Consider the following 18,946-nt stretch of genomic DNA (forward strand, 5'->3'; position numbering starts at 1 on the left):
TGTGTTTGTAATTTTTTTAATGGTAAAAAGATTGAGATGGATGGATCAAAAATAGTCATGTTTATTGAATTGTCAACTTATATAATGTAAAGTTTGACATTGTACATATCCATATGGGTGGCCTCTAAACATGATTTCAAGTATGCAGGTGGGATCATTGAAAATAAAACTCCTGTACTTAACCGTCGAAAGGAAAGACTGAACATCTTCGCTAAACCCTTGATACTAGCAGACTGATAATTGCCATTAACTAGTGTGGTATGTGCCCTCATACACTGAGTATATCCATGCATTTTACTTAACATTTTTGGTTAACTTCCAACTGCATTACCTTGTATTCTGCTCCATACTTGAATATCAAGAGCACGCCCTCTTTACCGAGCTAGCCACTGGTAACGCCTAGTGTTCCTGAGTGGGGATGTGTCCCCACATAATCCCCTCAAAGCAGTTCCTGAGTAACAGCCGTACTTCACTACCAGGTGTGGAGGGTTGAGTCATCGGCTTCTGCAGCGAGGGAAAGCAGGATGACCTTGGGACTGTTTTCAAAAAGAGCGGCTCTGTTCTGAGCCTGGCCCTTCTTAACCCAATGACCGTAGATCTTGAAAGCACAAGCATCGATGAGCTTGCGGATGGGCTTGACTGCGTACGGGTCACTCTTGATAACCTCCTTGGTAACGGGCTTGGCGCGGCGGTAATTGCAGTAGATCCGCATTGTGGCTAGGACAGTCATGCAAATGACCTGGGGAACAAAGGGGAATGTAAGCCAATAGCTCCTGCAATAAGGATAAATATCCCATAGAAAGCAGATAGTCATGTGCCATCAGATGTGCTCGATTTTCATAGCCTTTAGCCACAAAAACGCTTAAGGTGATGGCCCAATCAGAAATCCACATTCTTGTTTGTAGCCTATATAATTTTTCCATAACAAAAATGTCAATGTAATTTACTCGTTTGCTGTGGTGTAATGTCCAGCAAACATTCGGCCATCTCACCTTGAACCGTCTGTAAGGGGTAAACTGTCGTACTTCGGCCACCACGTATTGGGAGAAGAAAGGGTGGTTGAGGGCATCTCTGGCTGTGTATCTCTGCTTTGGATCGACCACCAGCATGCGGGAGATCTGAAAATGTAATGATTTAATAAATGTCCAGCACAATGTGATACATACAATGTCGATGCAAGTTTTATAACACCTAGTTAACAAGGGGCAAGGAGGGGGAGGGGGGGACGCTAAAGCAGGCCGCCTCAGCTGCAAAATGACATTAAAAAAAAAAATAGGTCTTCCTTCCGAGTGAACAGCGTACCAAGTCCTTGACGGTGTCCGAGCGATCCTCCCATTCGGGAGAGGAGAAGTCATACTTCCCACCCAGGATCATGCGCAGCATCAGCATCTGTTTCCGGTGCCAGAAAGGAGGAGAGCCCGCCAGCAGAGTGTACATAATGACACCTGAACTCCATCTGCAAGGACAACCCATGAGCCAGACATGGTCTCTTTAGTGGGTGCTGGAGTTCACCAATCCCCCTGGGGAACGTTTGCAGGGTTATAAGCTGCAATAAATTGTGTACTGCGTGGCTACAGAAAAGGCCTTGAAGTGTCAAGGGCCTAGTGAAGACGATAAAACACGTAACACTTGTTTTTAGCCAGTGGATGCGGAATAGGAAAGGTCTCTGGAAACTCACATGTCCACAGCTGTATCATATCCCACAGGAGTGGCGTTCATGGAGCACTCGATGATCTCGGGGGCCAGGTACCCGGGGGTCCCACACACCTCTGGATTTAAAGGCAGATCCACAAAGAAGAGATGAACATACTGGGAAGTCTGAAGTTGTAGCAAAGTTACATGCTAGTTTATACAGTAAAAACACTAAGAATAATATTTATAAATGTATATTACATAATTATACCTTTGTCTAATTAAAAGCCTTGCAAGTTTCCAGTCCACTTCTGTTGTTCCCTTTAAAAGATGCATGCATCGCGCTCTGAACATTTCAGTAACAGAGCAGTAAACACATGTTATGTGAGCAGTTACATTTGACCTTTGTTGGGCCGGCGAACCGCATGTGAGAAGGTCTGGAAACTCAACACTAAAGAGCTTTACCTTTAAGAACTTGGCTGACCTCTTTCAGAGAGCTTAAACACATTTATTTTGTGCCTCTATATTTTAGAACACATATATTTTTGTCCACCAATTTTTTGTTGTGGTTGTCATTGGCCCACTAAAAAACTTTTTAAAGTGCACATCAGCTGTGTGTTGGGAGTGAATTTTCTCAAACCGGAAAGCTTCTGTCCTGGCTCGGTCTGTATAGAAAAACCGAAGTCGGTGAGTTTGATTTTCATCTGGTCATCCAGCAGGATGTTCTCAGGCTTCAGATCCCTATGGACAATATTCTGGGAGTGGAGAAACTGGACCACTTCCAGCAGAGCACGCATGATATTCCTGTGGAGGACACACCATCCTCATCAGACTGCTTCAGCAAGCGTTTATTCAATTGTATGATAATGAATGAAAGGAAGTCATTGAAGAATAACATTGACTCAAGAAGCATCAAAGATCGAACTCCCACAGAAGGTTAGATTATGATATTAGAGATCATCGTGAAACAGTAGAATTCATAATGATAAGATTATGAAGGTTCTGACCTGGTTTCCTTCTCACTGAGGGTAACCTTTTCAGTGAGGTAGTCAAAAAGTTCACCCCTCTTCATCCTTCAAAAAAGGAAAAACAATTAAGATAAGATTCCATTAAATATTTGGAACCAGGGAATCAGTTCTGTTTCACTTACAGGTCAAACACCAGGAAGAAGAAGGCGTTGGACTCATAGCAATCTTTGAGCTGAACTGGAGAGAAGCAATAAGAATCAACGTTGGAAAATATTCAGGTAATGCAATAATATATAGTGACACAAATGTTTTTGTTTTGTTTTATCACTGTATTAAAGACCAAAGAGCGGTTCTACAACTGTGCTTCGATCCCTTGACAGAACAAAGAAATCGACTGACAACTTTCATGTGTGAACGATGGAACCATGGATTAACCAAAGTGCTCACTGATGTTCTCCTGCCCGCAGACCATCTTCAAGATGGCGATCTCTTTCTCAGTGGCAGACCGGATCTCCTCGATCTCCTGCCCGGTCAGCTGGTCCGAAGGGGTGATGTCGATGATCTTCACGGCGTACTCCTGAGCGCTGAGTTTGTCGACACACCGGCGCACCACACTGCTCACCCCCCTGATGGGATGGGGAGAGACAGACGACACACACCAAGCGTGCTAGTTATATATTAGATCTAATAGTTAGATCTACTTAAGAGTGACATATTATACCACCAGGTGTGAGGGAGATTAGCCTTTACAAGCATTTTTGAAAATCTGCCTCTTCTGACATCACAAGTGGTCGTGTCCACCTAGATGGTGCTTGATAGATGAGCAACGTTTGCTACACTCCACTGGGTCCGCTGGTAGACTGATCTATCCAGCACACATCTAGGTGGACACTCCCACTTGTCATGTCAGAAGAGGCAGATTTTCAAAACCAAGATCCATTGAGTATATGTGCGACTCTGTTCATTAGAATCTCCTTTGTAATGGTCACTGTCACATGCACTGCTTCAAACCGTCATTTAGAAGACACCATTATCCAGAGGCACTTAGAACTGAGTATGGGAACATTGATAGTATAAATATAATGGATAAAGGATACAGTAGCTCTACTGACTCTTGGTCCCCCTACTAGCTGTTAACTCTTATCACGTGTGGAATGCCAGCAGAGCACACATTGGCCTTCATAGGGTGACAAAATGTCCTCATAGGGTGACCCAATGACTTGCTTGTGGGAATCCAAGCCAACTTTTACATAATGAATCAGCGTAAGCAACCATTCATTCTAAACCTTTGTCCAAACCAAGTCTAGTTCGTTGAATGCCCACCCTCTCAGAGGGGGGCCCTTTGATTACGTAACAGCACACCCATCTGAAAGTGGTTGGGAATGACAATGAGCCTGATATATCAATCGCAAACGTTTATGGTGTGACTGAAATCCTAAATACCTAAAAGAATTGATTTCATAATTAGAAGTTATATATTTTTTGTGTAAAAGAAAGAATAAAAATGTATTGTACATTTTTAATCCTTTTTTTTTATATAAATACTTAACAGACAGCTCCGATATACTGTTGATTACATTTGTATTCTTCCAGTCCAGCAGTCCCCCAGACAGATTTGGGGCTGATCAAATTAGGTAGGCTATACATGTACTGGTTTATCTTTTCTTAATTAACTTAACATGTGACTCAACTTAAAAGAGGGGTATTTGGCATAGAGAAGAGTACACTGGTTACTGACCCCGCAGCATGCTTCCATTTATTACAATTAGAAACAGCTGCTACTCTTAAGGGACACCGTGTTCTATTAACACTGCCCCAGCCAATTATGCTCATTAAACCTTCTGCTGTGAATGACCTTAACACAATTTTCAAAAGCACAGTAAGTTAAACAAAAAGGAAGGCTTAAAAGGGTGACCACAACACAACTAAAACCAATCATAGGTTTGGAATACTATATATTCTTTATGCAATATATGTGTATGTATATTTGTACACACGTTCCTAAACGATGTCAAGACGCTTTTAAACTAAAGATATTGTCCATCGAACAGGTGTCCCGGGAATGTTGAGCCGTATTTCCGAGAGCATACCTTCCCAGAATCTCCTTGGGATCATATTTGTCGTAGAACTCCTGGGCTCCCACCCAGTCTGGGATGTCCTCCTCTTTGGTCATCTCGGTGTGACACAGCTAGTCAACAATGTGCCTTGACTTCACAGCAGACCAATGACAAGCAACACAGAATACAAATGTGTTATAGTAGTCTTGACTGTTTAATTACAAATCAAATACACTACCGACTTTATCTACTCATAACAGCTCGAAAACGATTCTCTGAACCTAGAAGAATGTTAGGAAATGCACTGCATGATGGAATATTATACAGTCCAACTTCATGTATGTTTTAATGTTCCTATGATCTTCATGCGAGTAAACTATGCGTACTGGATACAGTGTACGTGGACAACACGATAAATGAATCGCGTTGCAAAGCTAAATCTATTTAACCATTACAATACGTGATTAATAAACGAGGCTGACGTACATTACACAGCAGATTGTTCCGTTTTCGCCTTCATACGTTTGACCTTTTATAAATCAATGACGATTCAATCCAATGAGAAGACGACAGTGACATACCTCAGCGTGCTGGCAAGTGTCCGATGCACTCTTACGAACAGCGGGAATTCTTCATTATTGAACTCTTAATAGCGTAAGAAACGTAAAAACATTAGACGCGTAAACATAGGGTTGTTCGGCTGCACGTTAGAGCGGCCGATTATCCGCAGTCCCAAAGGGCGAGCTGTAATGTCAGATGCCGATTGCTAAAAATAAATGTCCAAACAGCCGACTTCCAAACAGCACGACCCTGAGCGCATTTTCATAGAAGGTTCATTCAAATAACAAAATACACGTTCTTTCATGATCATTGTTTCAAGGGTCATGGCATTTATTAATTCATGAAGTACACAAATACAGCAATTTTTGATCATCAACAAGCTTTATTGAGTTCTACATGAAATGTGGAATGTGAAATGTGCAGTGATGCTCATTAAATCACACCGATGTTTAAGTGAAAACAAACCACATTATAATCAACACTATTTATAAGACCAAGTCATAGAATATATGCTGTGGCAAAAATTATAAATGATCACTTATTAATTATCTAATGAACTGCCTAGTGTATGCTATGGCATACAGAGCGTTTTCAGTCTTGTAGACATCTCAACATCAGGACATACCTGTAGAGTAAAAAAACATTTTTATAGACAGTGTCATTTCTGGGTCATGTATAAAAACAAACTCTCAAAACAAAACACATTTTGTATTTACAATAATCTGCGAAAGGGATTATGGTATTGTATGCAAACGATTTTGCAACATTTGTTAGTTAGAACTAAAATGTGAATGCTAAACTTTTGACTTTCCATCTATACAAACGAATAGGTACATTATCTTGAGGCTTAGGTTGCAATTAAAGGTGAGAAGCCGAAATGTTTTACATTTGTGTATAATTCTATCTCGACCAGCCAATCCTCTATGGATGGGGACACTTCTTGTACACGTCTGTCTGTGTGTGTATGTGTACACATGCATCGGAGCAGGTTCTCAATAAAGTTAAGAATAGATGTAGAAGTCTTAGCCCACTCATTAAAACACAGGCAACTCATAGTTTCGACTTACCATTTGCAAACTTGCACTGTTTCAGCACCTCACTGAAGCCCTCGCACATACTGAAATCCCTCTGATTCTGGGCACAGTCTATGAACTGCTTGAGCTCATAGGAGCATGCCTGCTGCTGTGGGGCCTCCTGCTGGTACATGGACTGTGGCTGCTGTGGGTACATAGACTGTGGCTGCTGCTGGTATTGTGGCTGTGCCGCGTTAGGCTCCTGGGGAACACCAAGCTCATTGTTATGATAGTGTCCAAACAATCAAAGAATTTTAAAAAAGGGACTGAACTAGCCTCCTACCACTGTCCCTAGAGGAACAGCAATCACTTCTTAGACACACTATTGCCATCAATTTGCAAATGTATATATCTGTGCAGAAAGTCTATGAGACCAATACCAAATCAATTAAAACATGAAAAACAATCTCTTTGCCGTGTCTGATCACAACCATCTCTAGCATAAAGCTCATGATTCATGTTGTGAAAGTAGATGGAAACATGATTTCCAGTTTCCACCCATTTCGATTCTTGTCCCCATGGGGTTCTGCCGGATAGTGGATTGCTCGATCACATATCCTAGCATTATGTTTGGCTTTCATTATTTTTCTGTGTGAGGTAAGTCAGCCTACCTCCCTCAAAAGGGATACAGACAAATCTTCTGCTACTGTGCCCGGCCCAAATGGTATCTGAAATCTCTTAAGAGGCTTGCTTAATTTACCTGATACGTGACGTCAGGTTTAGCCTCTGAATTTCCTCCACCGAAGCCTCCGGTCATGGCATGGCCGATGGTGTGTCCTACTGCAGAGCCCACTGCTACCCCGGCAGCTGTGGTAGCCATCTGGGCAAACATACCAGGTTGCCTGGGCGCTGCTGCTGCTGCTGGAGCAGCCATGGCAGATGGAGCCGCTTGGGTGGGGACTGGGGCATATGAGCGAGGAGGAGCTGCCCTCATGGGTGGTGGGGACCGGCTGCAACAACAATGAACATGTCCTTAATACAATGTATACAGTCACCAAAAGATCCCTCACATGGTGATCACACAAGCTTCTTCCAAGCGGTCAATGATGCTCTTTTGGTTGTTATATTCCGTGTTATTTCAGTGCTTTACAATTCAGTTGTCCTAACGTCTCATGTTGTAAAGTTAGGGGCGCATGAAAAACGTTTCAGGCATCCCATGCTTCACACCTTGTGACGTAAGGACATCTTAATTATGAAGTTCAATTGGGCATTTTTTCAATAAGGTTTTCAAATCTGCCAGGTAATATACAATAGTTACATTTGATATCTAATCATTGGGTTTACGACAGCCTGTTATCTAAGGATGCTCTTCCATTGACAAAACGTCTAGAAGCTGTCCTACCGCCACCGCCACATTACATCAGCTACGTAACGTCTACTGCCAGAAATCCTCAGTCTTGTAGGCTTACCTGGCTGGAGGGGCCATCCGTGAGCCCCGACTTCTGCTTCCTCTTGGCATGGTTGTTTTTAATATGAATGTTTCCGAAGATTGAGTTGAGAAGCACTAAGGTTGAGTTTACTGCGAAGCAGGAGTTGACCTTCTGATAAACCGGAACTTCCTGACTGAGTGTTACATTATCTATTACACGGGCAACATCCGGTTTGAACATGGAAATACAGTACTGAATAAATAAACATAAATAGGACATAAAAGACAAGGGCCATCCAAGGAGGTAGAATAATAGTAACGCAACATTTTATATAGAGAAGCTATTTCCTTGACATTTTGTAGGTGAATAATTTCGTAGCATTTAAGTGTCTTAGCATTCATGAAATAAAAGGGAGAAAAACTATTCAAAAGTTTTAGCTACATTTTTAAAGAATGCTTTCGTACAAAAGCTTATGATTTGTACAAATCAAATGAGTCTTCTTTCAACTAAACTGATGCATCCATAATGAAATCATGCAGTGCCACCCTTGCCAGACCAAATGTGACTTTGTGTTATATATATTATTATTTTTGTCATAATACATTATCTATCCGATTCCCATTGCTAACCAGCCATTTATCCCTAATGATTGTCCAGTTTTTTTTGTGAAAAAAAAACTGGAGGATATTTGTATTATTCCTCATTAGTAATGGAGTGGAATCATATACAACACGGTTATAAATAATCTCTAGTTGACACTATTTAAGAAGGGAAATTTTACAATAAATCGTACAAAAATTCTGCATCATACATTGGCAAGTCTTTATTCATTTTGTAATGTCTACAAAATATATTTAAAAAAAAGTCTGGTCGCAAAAGTATTAATATTGCATATTTAACCTTCATAAGCATGTTTATTTAAATCTATGGCTCTTTATATATGAAGTACAAATCTTTCATTTTAGAGGATTACAAAATCATAAAATACCCTTAGAAAAAATAAATTCAAAAGAATACATGATTTTTTTCTGTTTTTTGTTGCAATTGCCAAAAAGTAGTTTACTCCCTTTTCCCTTTCTTTTTTCCTGAGAATTTGCTTCGTTGAGGATGCCCCCCCCCTCCTCCTCCTCCTCTTCCCCCTCCTCCCCTTCCCTTCTCTCGTCTCCCCTCCCAGCGCGGCATGGGGGGCTCGATCTCCCCAGGCCGCCCGCCTCTGTCGGGGACACTGCCCATCAGTACCTGAAAACAAAAAGCCAATGGTTGTAGGCGTCTAAAATAAATTAAATCCTACCTTTGTTATAGATCAAAATATTTAAAAATCATGACATAATATATTGCAATGTTGAAACATTATATCCTTGAAGAGGCAAGAGCAAGGTATTATCTGGATCTTATCTGCACAGTTCGGTCTGATTATACTGCTGAAACACCTACATTTCCCTTTGGGGATTAATAAAGTGTTATCCTCCGATCCATCCACCCGAGTAGCTGTAGTTGATTATTTTCTTTATTTTTTTTCAGGAATTAAAAAACATTATCACTCTAAACCACGGAAACAGTTGTATGTTGCATTGCGCCTTACCTTGTAGATGGCCGTACTTGGTCCAGCCTTAACTGGCAGGATGCAAGACTGATCCATTCTTGCAGCAAGCAGAAGAGGCATGGACACTTGAGATGATGGTGCCAGAGAAGATAGTGGGGGCACTGAGGAGAGTATTTGATCATACCCCTGTAGACAAATAACAATACACAGGATACACTAAAATATCAGAAGAAGCCAAAGGATTCATTTGAATAATTAGGACAGCAAAGTCATCTATGCCAGCCATTTAAGTATGCTTACCTTTCCTTTATCTCCCCATGCAAAAGACTGCAGCGTGACCTCAAAGCGTTTGACAATCATTTGCTGTCGACATGCATACTCTTTCAGCAAGACTTGGTTTATCCTTTCAACCTGCCTCTGAAGGTGGAAAAGCAAAGGATTGTTTTATTGCTAGGAACTGAATAACTTGTATGCTGGGTTTGAAGAAAGTAATCTATGCCAACATACCCATTGCTCTGAGTTGAGACTGGAATTAAGAAGTGGATCACTCATATCTTTTAATGATAACTGAGCAATCCTCGTCTCCACCTTGAACAAACAGTAAATTGTAGTGAGTGTCAGTATGCTTTAAAAAATAACAATTGAATTGAATAAAAAAAATAAAAAAATAAATTAATTAACTGCAGCCCATTTAGCATCAGTCTCACCTCCTGCAACACATCTGGATACTGAGAGGAGGCATCCATGTCAAGTGCTTGGAGCAGCAAGGCAAATTCTGTGGACATCTCTTCCCGTCTCATGCCCATGTCCACCTTGCAGTCTTCCAGTGACTGACAGAGCTCTGTGTTTTGATGGGTGGGCTCCTCGACCCTCTGCTCTAATTCAGTTTTACCTGCACTGGTTTGGTCATCAGGGTGTGCTGCCTTGTACTTAAGTATACGAGCTGCTTCTAGTTCAGATACAAGGAACGCTGAAACAGAAAATATACAAGCTTTCTTTAGAGGGTAGGGTGAATCAAAGCACCAAAGCAAGAACGGTGCATGAACCTCAGATCTTTTCTCACCAGTGATCTTGTTGAGAAGAGCAGGACTTAGCGTGTCTGATGACAGCATAGTGATTGGACAGTGCATGGTTTCCAATAATTCTCTCAGTTCTCCTACCAGCAGGATGGACCTTTTATTATCTGAAATGTTTACGTTTGCAGCTTTTATTGCAATATTGTGCAACCAGCTCCTGCCTTGACACTATGAACACAAACATCTCAGTTGTTGTTTACCTTGTAACTCTGGGTGGATCACCAACAGCTCTGCCACCAACCAGGAGAGCAGAGGACAGGGCAGCTCATCACAACAGCAGTGTCTTACGCATGCGGTATCTGGGTAACTGGAGAATACAAGTGAATAGCTATTAAATAACTGGGTTTACGCGTTAGCTTAATCACTAATATAGTTCTACCAGCTGAATAGTTAACGAAACTATAGCCAGACAAAACATAGTTCAAACAGAGTATCGTATGTTGACCCACCCAAGAGACTTGATGGCAGATATCGTTGTTATAAACCTCTCCATTGAAGAACCTACAGCAGGAAACAATGTACCTATATAGGTTCAGGGTTCATGCAGCTATCCATTTCCTTGTTTACAACGTGAAGATTCGTCACTACAGCGAGTGGTTTATTAGCATATTGCTACTTCCGGGGTTCGTGACGCAGAATATGGATATCAATTTTTAATTCTGCAAGTAAGTAATTATTCAGATTAGAAGCAACAATCTACCATCTCATTGCACACATAAATGCACACTCATCCCCATTGGTACCAAACCAGTCAAAGTCCGAATTTGGACCTCTGACATTCTTTATTCAACAAAAAAAGGATGCATAAATTAGTAAAAACAATCATTATAAAAAAGAGCGTCTTTATTAAAGAGCGGCAGATCTATATAACATCATAAGATGTTACCTGGGTGGGGAATTTATTTTCAAGTACAGCTGCGTGCTGCGTTTGTGTCGTAGTAGGCATAATTTGCCCCAAGATGTCGCTGTCGCTCCTTGGTCTGTAAACTTGGGGTATATCAAATACTATTCATATTTGTATAACCTATAGTTTAAGCATATGAAAAAAAAGTAACACTCAGTCAGTTATGCAAGCAGCGTGTCAAACGTCCATCATGGCGTGATTTTAGGCAGTGTGGGCGGGTCTTAACAGGAACGGCTAACATGGGTCAGAGCTAAGGTTGAATAGAAATGGGGCGTGATAATCTTTTCAGGAAGGTTTGTCGGGTAACTTTGACATGCCTTTTGGGGTTGATCTGATTTTGCATTGATAGGTGTGCAGTGGATGCATGTGATATTATATGTTCAGGGTATTGTAGGTTTTTTGACAATCACTGTAACTAACAGAAAACAACTAGGCTACTGCATTCCATCAACGAAACTTTTTGCATAGCGCAAGATGGCTGCAACAGGGGGGTAAGAAAAACTATAATTAATCATGAATAAGTGCCCAATAAAGTTCGTTAACTTTATTTTTGGGCTATCTGCATACAATAGCTACATTTATTATAAGATTAGACCTACTACAAAACTTAAAAACCAAACATGTTTTTATTTAGAATTTATATAAATATAAAATATCTAAGTTTTGTAGTAGGGGTCTCCAATGTTAGACAATAAAAGTGATACGTCGAAGCTAGAAAGGAACAGTAGAAGGAACAGAAAAAGTGTATAATGGAAAATATAGTGATGCAGGCCAGCCCCTGTGGCACAGGCGGGGCGAATGCCTATAAAACAATTAATAAAAATGTAATACTATTTCAAAATGTAGAATATAGCCAAAGGTTGTGCATTCATCTCTAATTAACTTAATTACTTATTTATTGTCAACATTAATCACACTACTATTCCACAACCAATGGCAGGTTTTATAATGTATAGGCCTACTATTTTTACAATAATAAAATAATATCGGTACAGTCAACAATGGTGTAGTAAAGTAAGACATGCATTTTTCTTTATATATTCAATATATTTTGAAACACATTTTAACCACTTTTTTTAATGAACTGATTCAATCCGAAAAACTGCAACGGTAATTCTGGGACAGAAACATATTCATACAAACAAACTGTCTGAAGGGCCTGAAAAAAGAAACAACAGAGAAATATATATATATTTGTATTGTATATCTTATTTATATTTTCACCAGTTCTGTTTGAATGTCTAGGGGAACATACATAACTTCATCCCAATTAGCACCCTGCCCTTACAAAGTTAATTATGACTCATCATTTTCTCTTTACCAGTTCAATTGAGAAATGCTTCAAGGAAACCGCCACACACCTGAAAGTCAAAGTATGTGCTCTCTTCTTAATTCTTATTTAAAGTATATAACTGTATTGTGTGTGAATATTTTAAAACCTGCTGTGGGGACTTTATGAAAAAAAAAAAATGAAACTGCGGTCAGTGAATGTAATATTCTACAGCTCTGTTGCTGATATGTGCTTTTCATGTTTTTGTTACAATGGCAATCTTTTGTCCAATCTTAGGAGTTCTATGGTAAGGTTTTGAAGAAAACCACGGATTTGAAGACCGATGCCTGTGTGGCCTCCTCCGGGCCTGTCCCTGCCCACATCCGCCATGCTCTTAATATGGTGCACCCTGAAGTCATTGCCAAGTAAGTACCCTTACTATAATAATAACCCCTTAGCCCAAACACTATAACACAATTGAACTATTCTTCCTTGATAAATAAGGGAGTTCGCCCTTTGGGGGGCTAGGGCTATGGGTTCAGCCCTTTGGGACTTCAACTGTGATTAAGCCATAAGTTATGGTTTAGTTATGGTTCCACGTTGACGCAATGCAATGACCACGCAGTAGGTTTGACGCAGTCGTGAACCTGTTTTGATTCTGCGTTGGGTTTTAGTTAGCGAACCAATCACAGCCCTTGCTGCTGTGTCGCTGCGACACAAGGTTAACATTTTTGGGAGGCGCACGTCAGGCCCTTGCAGTGGGTGCAAGGATGGTCCGCAAGGATGTAATGGGTCGGTAAACCACCTTGCGTTGGGTCAACGTTCAACCACAATTAAGTCTTTACCGGCTAACAGCGTGCCAACATTGATGCATTGTTTCATAAGCTTTCTCCAATTCCTTCAACACCAAGAGCTCTTACAACGGTTGGGGAACTCCCACTCCACTCCTTTTGTTTTGTATCTTGTCATGGTTTATTACCCTTTGGTATTGGGTCCTGCTTCCTCTTTTTGGTTTATGCCGACTTTTAATCATACATAGCGCTACCTTTTCTGTTGGTTTTGTCACAGTTGTTAACCAACTGTAACAAAACATTCAAATATCTTTCTATTGATATAGAATTTTTCATTATTCTTTCAGTGAGATTGACACTTAAAACGAGGTTAAACCACAGTAGCCACATGTAATGGGTGTAGTGTCAATTGAACGACACTCACACTAAGAGATGAGTCTTGACAAATATGATGCTGATTCCCCTCATCCCATTCTAACCGTTATTCCAACAGGTACTATGGCTGTGGCCTGGTGGTGCCAGAGTGCATGGAGGCCTGCCAGGTACTTGACCTGGGCAGTGGGAGTGGGAGGGACTGCTACATGCTGAGTAAGCTGGTGGGAGAGAAGGGCAATGTCACCGGCATTGACATGACTGAGAAGCTGGTGAGTTAATACTGTTCATACCGCACTATCTATATTATTCCATGTACATACTCTGCACTTTACTGCTTTTTGCACTTCTGGTCAGACGCTAAATGCATTCCGTTGCCTCTGTACTTGTACGCTGCACAATGACAATAACGTTGAATCTAATCTAATCTTATTACAACACGCTTGAAACCAGACCAAAGACCAACTAGTTATTAGTTAGTACCATGACATACGTTGTACAAAACAAAAAAAAAATCTTTTTTTTTCAAGAAAATTAAAAAAGAAATATGCTGTCTGCTAAAGTATTCAACACCTTTCGCTTTGCCTAATCTGGATTCACTTCGATGCACAATGTCACCTTAAGGAGCAACATAATTAGTTTTGTTTGCCTAGATGAATGAAATAAGTGTGGAAAAGCACAGAGTCAACGAAGGACTACATTCTGATTGGCCTCCACATTTGTTACTCATTTACACCTTCTGCCGCCTGAGATGAACCCCAGTCACTTTACTGACTTTGACCCCTCAAAGCTGTAAACCTCTCTGTATCTGGCTCACCCCATCCAAAACGGAGAGGCCTTTTTGACGGCCACAAAGAAGAAAGGATCCCCCATTAAACATGGCTACTTTACTGAAGTTTGGGTTTGTTAAACATGTAAACTACCTCAAGTCAGGGATTGTAGACATCCCATCTCATGAGCACATTTATTATGGTATTAAGGTTTATTATGTCTGTACATACATACTTTACATCTGATATAAATGTAAAATTTAAGATGTCAACTCCTTACGTTGTAATCTACTGAGGATCCGGAGACTGAAGATAAGTGCATGTTCAGTTAATGTGGATCTAGGGACGGGACACGGGAGGCATTGGGACCCATTTATTGGTCCAATGCATAGGGTGTTGTGCTTGGTCAATATAACCTGAAGCCTGATCCAAAACCAAAGTTCTTTGCAGACCAACTCAGGTTTTGAGGTTACTTGTTCACTAGTGATCATTAAGTCTTTATCTCTGAAATGTGGCTCTCTCGACCTCTCTCATTTAGTCAAAGTGTTGTGTTTATCCACAACACGAGTCACAATAATGACAGGACCAATTTGATCCAATATATGAGTGATATATTTGTAATCAATATGACCTTTTTTTTATTTTAGGTCAAAGAGGGATGCTTCCTAAACACGTGACCCTAATATCTGTATGGTTTTGTTCTTGCTCTTGTTTGGCTAGCTGGAGGTTGCCAGAACCTACACTGACTACCACACACAAGCGTTTGGCTATAAAGCACCGAACATCCGGTTTGTCCAGGGATACCTCGAGGCCTTGAATGAAGCTGGGATTGAGGGAAGCGCATATGATATCTGCATGTAAGCTTGGCTATCCTCTTTTCTTTCAAATTTTTCTTCATTGTAACATATTTCTTTATATAGTTGGTACATATTCATATGAATTTAATTGAAGTGCTATCATTTTATTTTATTTTTTTTCCCTAGTTCCAATGGTGCGGTGAATCTGTGTCCAGACAAGAAGCCAGTTTTGCAGGAAGCTTACCGTGTTCTCAAGGTATACTGTGTTATTTCACTACCCCTTTGAACATTCTCTTTCTGCGACCACCTTACAACATGGGATGGTGAAAAGATCCGAGCATTTAGAAAATCTAGTTTTAAAACTCTTAGTGTATTTGTATAAATATCAGAACTCGTATTTGGAAATGTGTAGACGCAGATTTCCAAATGGCTTGTACTGCTAATCACACTCACAACAGGTGGTATAATATGTCCCCCTTAACTATGCATTATATACCAAACTGTATCACCCACAATTAAACAAACTAGTGTGCTACAGAAAATCTCAGTGTAGCTATCTGGCCTTCAATGGCAAAGGGTTACTTAACTTCCACCAGAACATTTCTGATCTAAACCAACAGTGTACAACCTTACACTCACATTACTAATGTTGGCAAAACCTGCCTTTCCAAATGAATATCATGAATATGGCTGTTCTTTTCTCCTCTCTGCGGCCTAAAAGGTTTTTTAGTTGTTGTTTTTGACACTTTGTAATCAGGAAGGTGGTGAGCTCTACTTCAGCGACGTCTACAGCAGTGGAAGATTAACAGAGGAAATAAGAAACAGCAATGTTCTCTGGGGTATTTATGGCTTGTTTTTAAAAATGGTAGACAATCTTCTACACAAAATGATCGAATGGCAGGTGGGTTCTGGGAAACACTGAGAACTTGTTCATGTTGACAGGCGAGTGCCTCAGTGGAGCCCTCTGGTGGGAGGATCTGATGCAGCTGGCGGAGGAGGTGGGCTTCAGCCCTCCGCGCTTTGTCAGCGGAGCCGCCATCAAAGTGTTCAACAAAGAGATGCAGGACATTCTGGGTTTGTTTTTCTATTCATGTACCGTTATAGTCGTTCTGCTTGGGTATCAATGTTGTGGCAATTTAGCACGTTCAATATATTTTCTTTCTACCCCTTTCGGAACAAAGGCGACTTCAAATTCCTCTCAGCCACTTACCGCCTGTTCAAAGTTCCCCGGGGCGCTGGTAAACCCCGTGAGGTGGTGTACCAGGGCGGCATCACTGGGATGGAGGAGAGCTTTAGCTTGGACTCTCAGTACACCTTCAAGGTCAGTTGGACTGCTGGTCAAGCGGCTTGGGGTCGATTGAGAAAATAGAGGACATAAAGCAAACTATCAATGAAAAAAAGTTATTGTTGATATGATGATATGGGGACTTAACGGGATAATGGGAGTATATTTGTTGTGTATTTCAGGTGAACGAGGTAGTGGAGGTGGACGGGGATGTGGCTGAGATCCTGACCCGTTCCAGGTTCTCTGATAAGTTCACCATGCTGCCGCCCGGGGGGCCGTCTCAAACCTGTGGTGCGAGCCCTAAAGTAAGGAGCACAGTTTGACCCAAAATAAAGACATGTGGAACTAGAGGTGCTTTTTGTTTTTGAGCACACGAGGTAACGATTGTATGATCCACCCTGATTGTGTGACAGGCCAAAGAGAGCTCTGCTGGTATTCTGTTACATTTCATCCAACAAGCTGGTTATATGCTAATGGGGACGTTGAGATTGCTCACACTCAAACCGTTATCAATATATGTACAGAATATATGCAAACGGATGATACAAAGGCTGCTGGTGATAATAATAATCATAAAATCATGAGGCCTTGTTCACAGAGAGCAGATGAACCTACTTTGACATGCTGATATAATGAGTTACGCATTTCCTCTGATACACGGAATGCTGAACCACAAATCTGCATGGCCATAAATCATGTCAATGATATATCCAAGTTCCCCATACACCTTGTACTGGTGCATTGACACCATTTATTGGATTATATATCCTACAATCGTTATTTATTAATCAACGGTTTCAACTAAATGCTGTGAGTAACAGTATTGTGAGTAAAAGAATATTTTCTGAAAATGTGAGAGGATGATGTTAATGTAGAACTATTCCTACAGGCGGGCGCTGTGAATCCATTTGAGCTGATCCATCACAGGAGTGATGTTCCAGGATCCACCACAGGGGGGTGCTGTGGCACACAACCAACTGGGTGCTGCAACTAAATTCAACTTATTTTCCCCCAACAACCCATGTATCACTTGGGTGATTCCACTTAAACAACCTAATACAACCCAATACATTAACTGAACCATCTGTAAGATAAACTTAAACATATCAAACCTAACAATGAAACATATCAATCTCTAGAGAGATATGCATGGTGTGTGTAAATTGTTCCTGTTATTTGTCTATGGATTCCAGTAGGAACTTGCATCGCTGTTAGCAAATATTTTTTTGTAATATTAACTATTTCATGAATAACATAGTATGTTCTGTGAGGGGCTTGCAGTTTAATTGGATGGAAGGAATATTATATCATTAGAGGTCACTGTTTCGATCAGTGTATGCTCAAGGCATCCTCCTTTTTACAACCAGGTCCCAAGGACAAAGGATAACGACTCTGGTTTAAAGCCTACAATCTCAAATGTCCTTCCATAACCAGAAAAGGATCAAATGACTATCCATAACCAGAAAATAGTTTTTGGGCTAACTTTGAAATGCCATTGTGTTTACTACAAGGTCCCTGTTACTGCTGTGATAATTAATTATTATTTACTAATACGACTTTTTGTATGCCTGATGACCGAAAATCCCAAGAGCAGAACATTAGAAAGCAGTAACAATTTGAAAACTAAAAGGACATTTACCTTACATTTATTTGACTTTGGTGATTGGAGGCTCGTATGCAGGATGCACAACCTCTCTGATCTGAATACACAGGATTGTAGTGGAAGGCTTTATTCTGATGCAAATTGTCAAATAAAAGAAAGGACAGTCTTTATGATGATTTATGTGTGTGAGTTTTTTTAAAATACTGTAGGCCTTTAATTGTTCATACAAGTTATGTCGATATATAGGCTACAGCATCACTGTTATACATCTAATTGTTCACAAAAGTAACCTACAAATAGCATAACTTCCCAGGTAGGCCTATCGGAAAAAGCAAGAGGAATATCCCGATCTACCAACAATTTAGCAACCATCTGGTTATCAGTCGAACGCAGTAGGCCTACGGCTTTAATCATATAATCCATATAGGTCGACAATTCCATGAGATAGTAGATTAAGCATGTGAAATTGTTTGCGTTGGATTATCAAACCTGTCGGCAAAATCGGGAACATTTTAATATTATTCGGTCATGAGAGAAGTCCTGTGTCTTTGAACGGCTGTACATGTTGCGTACGCCCCGCCCCCCTGTTTGATACAACGTCGCTTCTGTCCCGATATCGCGGAGCCGGAGCTCGGTTCGTACCGTAGATCTCGCCCGTGTTAGAACGAGAGAACCATTCTCTCGTTTGTACCATTATTATATGCAGTAGTATGAAACATACTTTTAACTGGAAGCCCCACTGATACATAATTGTATTATTCACCATACTTTTTTTTTTTCTTTTTTTTTTGTAGGCTATGTTTTCCTTTTTTCATTTTACCTGGAATATGTTTCCCTTGATAATGAAGCTAATTTAATTAGCTTCATTATCAAA

The 18,946-nt window shown here is 40.6% G+C and overlaps 4 protein-coding genes across 5 annotated transcripts; 1 reads left to right on the top strand and 3 right to left on the bottom strand.

The window, feature by feature from the left end:
* Nucleotides 1-39: 39 nt before the first annotated feature.
* Nucleotides 40-5,426, bottom strand: LOC115561528 (phosphorylase b kinase gamma catalytic chain, skeletal muscle/heart isoform). 2 transcript variants are annotated; one of them, XM_030381663.1, is made up of 10 exons: nt 5,239-5,426; nt 4,691-4,817; nt 3,048-3,226; nt 2,783-2,837; nt 2,640-2,705; nt 2,273-2,436; nt 1,679-1,769; nt 1,303-1,456; nt 993-1,118; nt 40-739 (listed from the first exon to the last, which is right to left on the bottom strand). In XM_030381663.1, exons 2-10 carry the CDS (start codon nt 4,771-4,773, stop codon nt 473-475), a joined length of 1,185 nt encoding a protein of 394 aa, XP_030237523.1. In that variant the 5' UTR covers nt 4,774-4,817; nt 5,239-5,426; the 3' UTR covers nt 40-472. The 2 variants fall into 2 exon arrangements, with proteins under 2 accessions (XP_030237523.1, XP_030237524.1); XM_030381664.1 differs by having other exon boundaries at nt 4,691-4,809; nt 5,239-5,413.
* Nucleotides 5,427-5,524: 98 nt separating this feature from the next.
* chchd2 (coiled-coil-helix-coiled-coil-helix domain containing 2) lies at nt 5,525-7,792 on the bottom strand. Its single transcript, XM_030381671.1, has 4 exons — nt 7,701-7,792; nt 6,992-7,241; nt 6,286-6,493; nt 5,525-5,843 (listed from the first exon to the last, which is right to left on the bottom strand). Exons 1-4 carry the CDS (start codon nt 7,748-7,750, stop codon nt 5,833-5,835), a joined length of 519 nt encoding a protein of 172 aa, XP_030237531.1. The 5' UTR covers nt 7,751-7,792; the 3' UTR covers nt 5,525-5,832.
* A 667-nt stretch (nt 7,793-8,459) lies between these two features.
* On the bottom strand, nt 8,460-10,993 carry im:7138535 (protein FAM98B). Its single transcript, XM_030381666.1, has 8 exons — nt 10,730-10,993; nt 10,481-10,587; nt 10,268-10,387; nt 9,912-10,174; nt 9,712-9,792; nt 9,505-9,621; nt 9,244-9,390; nt 8,460-8,900 (listed from the first exon to the last, which is right to left on the bottom strand). The coding sequence occupies exons 1-8, from the start codon at nt 10,771-10,773 to the stop codon at nt 8,721-8,723; spliced, it is 1,059 nt and encodes a 352-aa protein (XP_030237526.1). The 5' UTR covers nt 10,774-10,993; the 3' UTR covers nt 8,460-8,720.
* Nucleotides 10,994-11,402: 409 nt separating this feature from the next.
* On the top strand, nt 11,403-18,248 carry LOC115561529 (arsenite methyltransferase). The gene is made up of 11 exons (XM_030381665.1): nt 11,403-11,675; nt 12,509-12,557; nt 12,752-12,879; nt 13,739-13,889; nt 15,108-15,244; nt 15,371-15,440; nt 15,942-16,023; nt 16,127-16,258; nt 16,366-16,505; nt 16,652-16,774; nt 17,359-18,248. The coding sequence occupies exons 1-11, from the start codon at nt 11,659-11,661 to the stop codon at nt 17,461-17,463; spliced, it is 1,134 nt and encodes a 377-aa protein (XP_030237525.1). The 5' UTR covers nt 11,403-11,658; the 3' UTR covers nt 17,464-18,248.
* The last annotated feature ends 698 nt before the right edge of the window (nt 18,249-18,946 follow it).

The sequence above is a fragment of the Gadus morhua genome, chromosome 16 (genome assembly GCF_902167405.1).
Source record: "Gadus morhua chromosome 16, gadMor3.0, whole genome shotgun sequence".
In the NCBI taxonomy this organism is placed as follows: Eukaryota; Metazoa; Chordata; class Actinopteri; order Gadiformes; family Gadidae; genus Gadus; species Gadus morhua.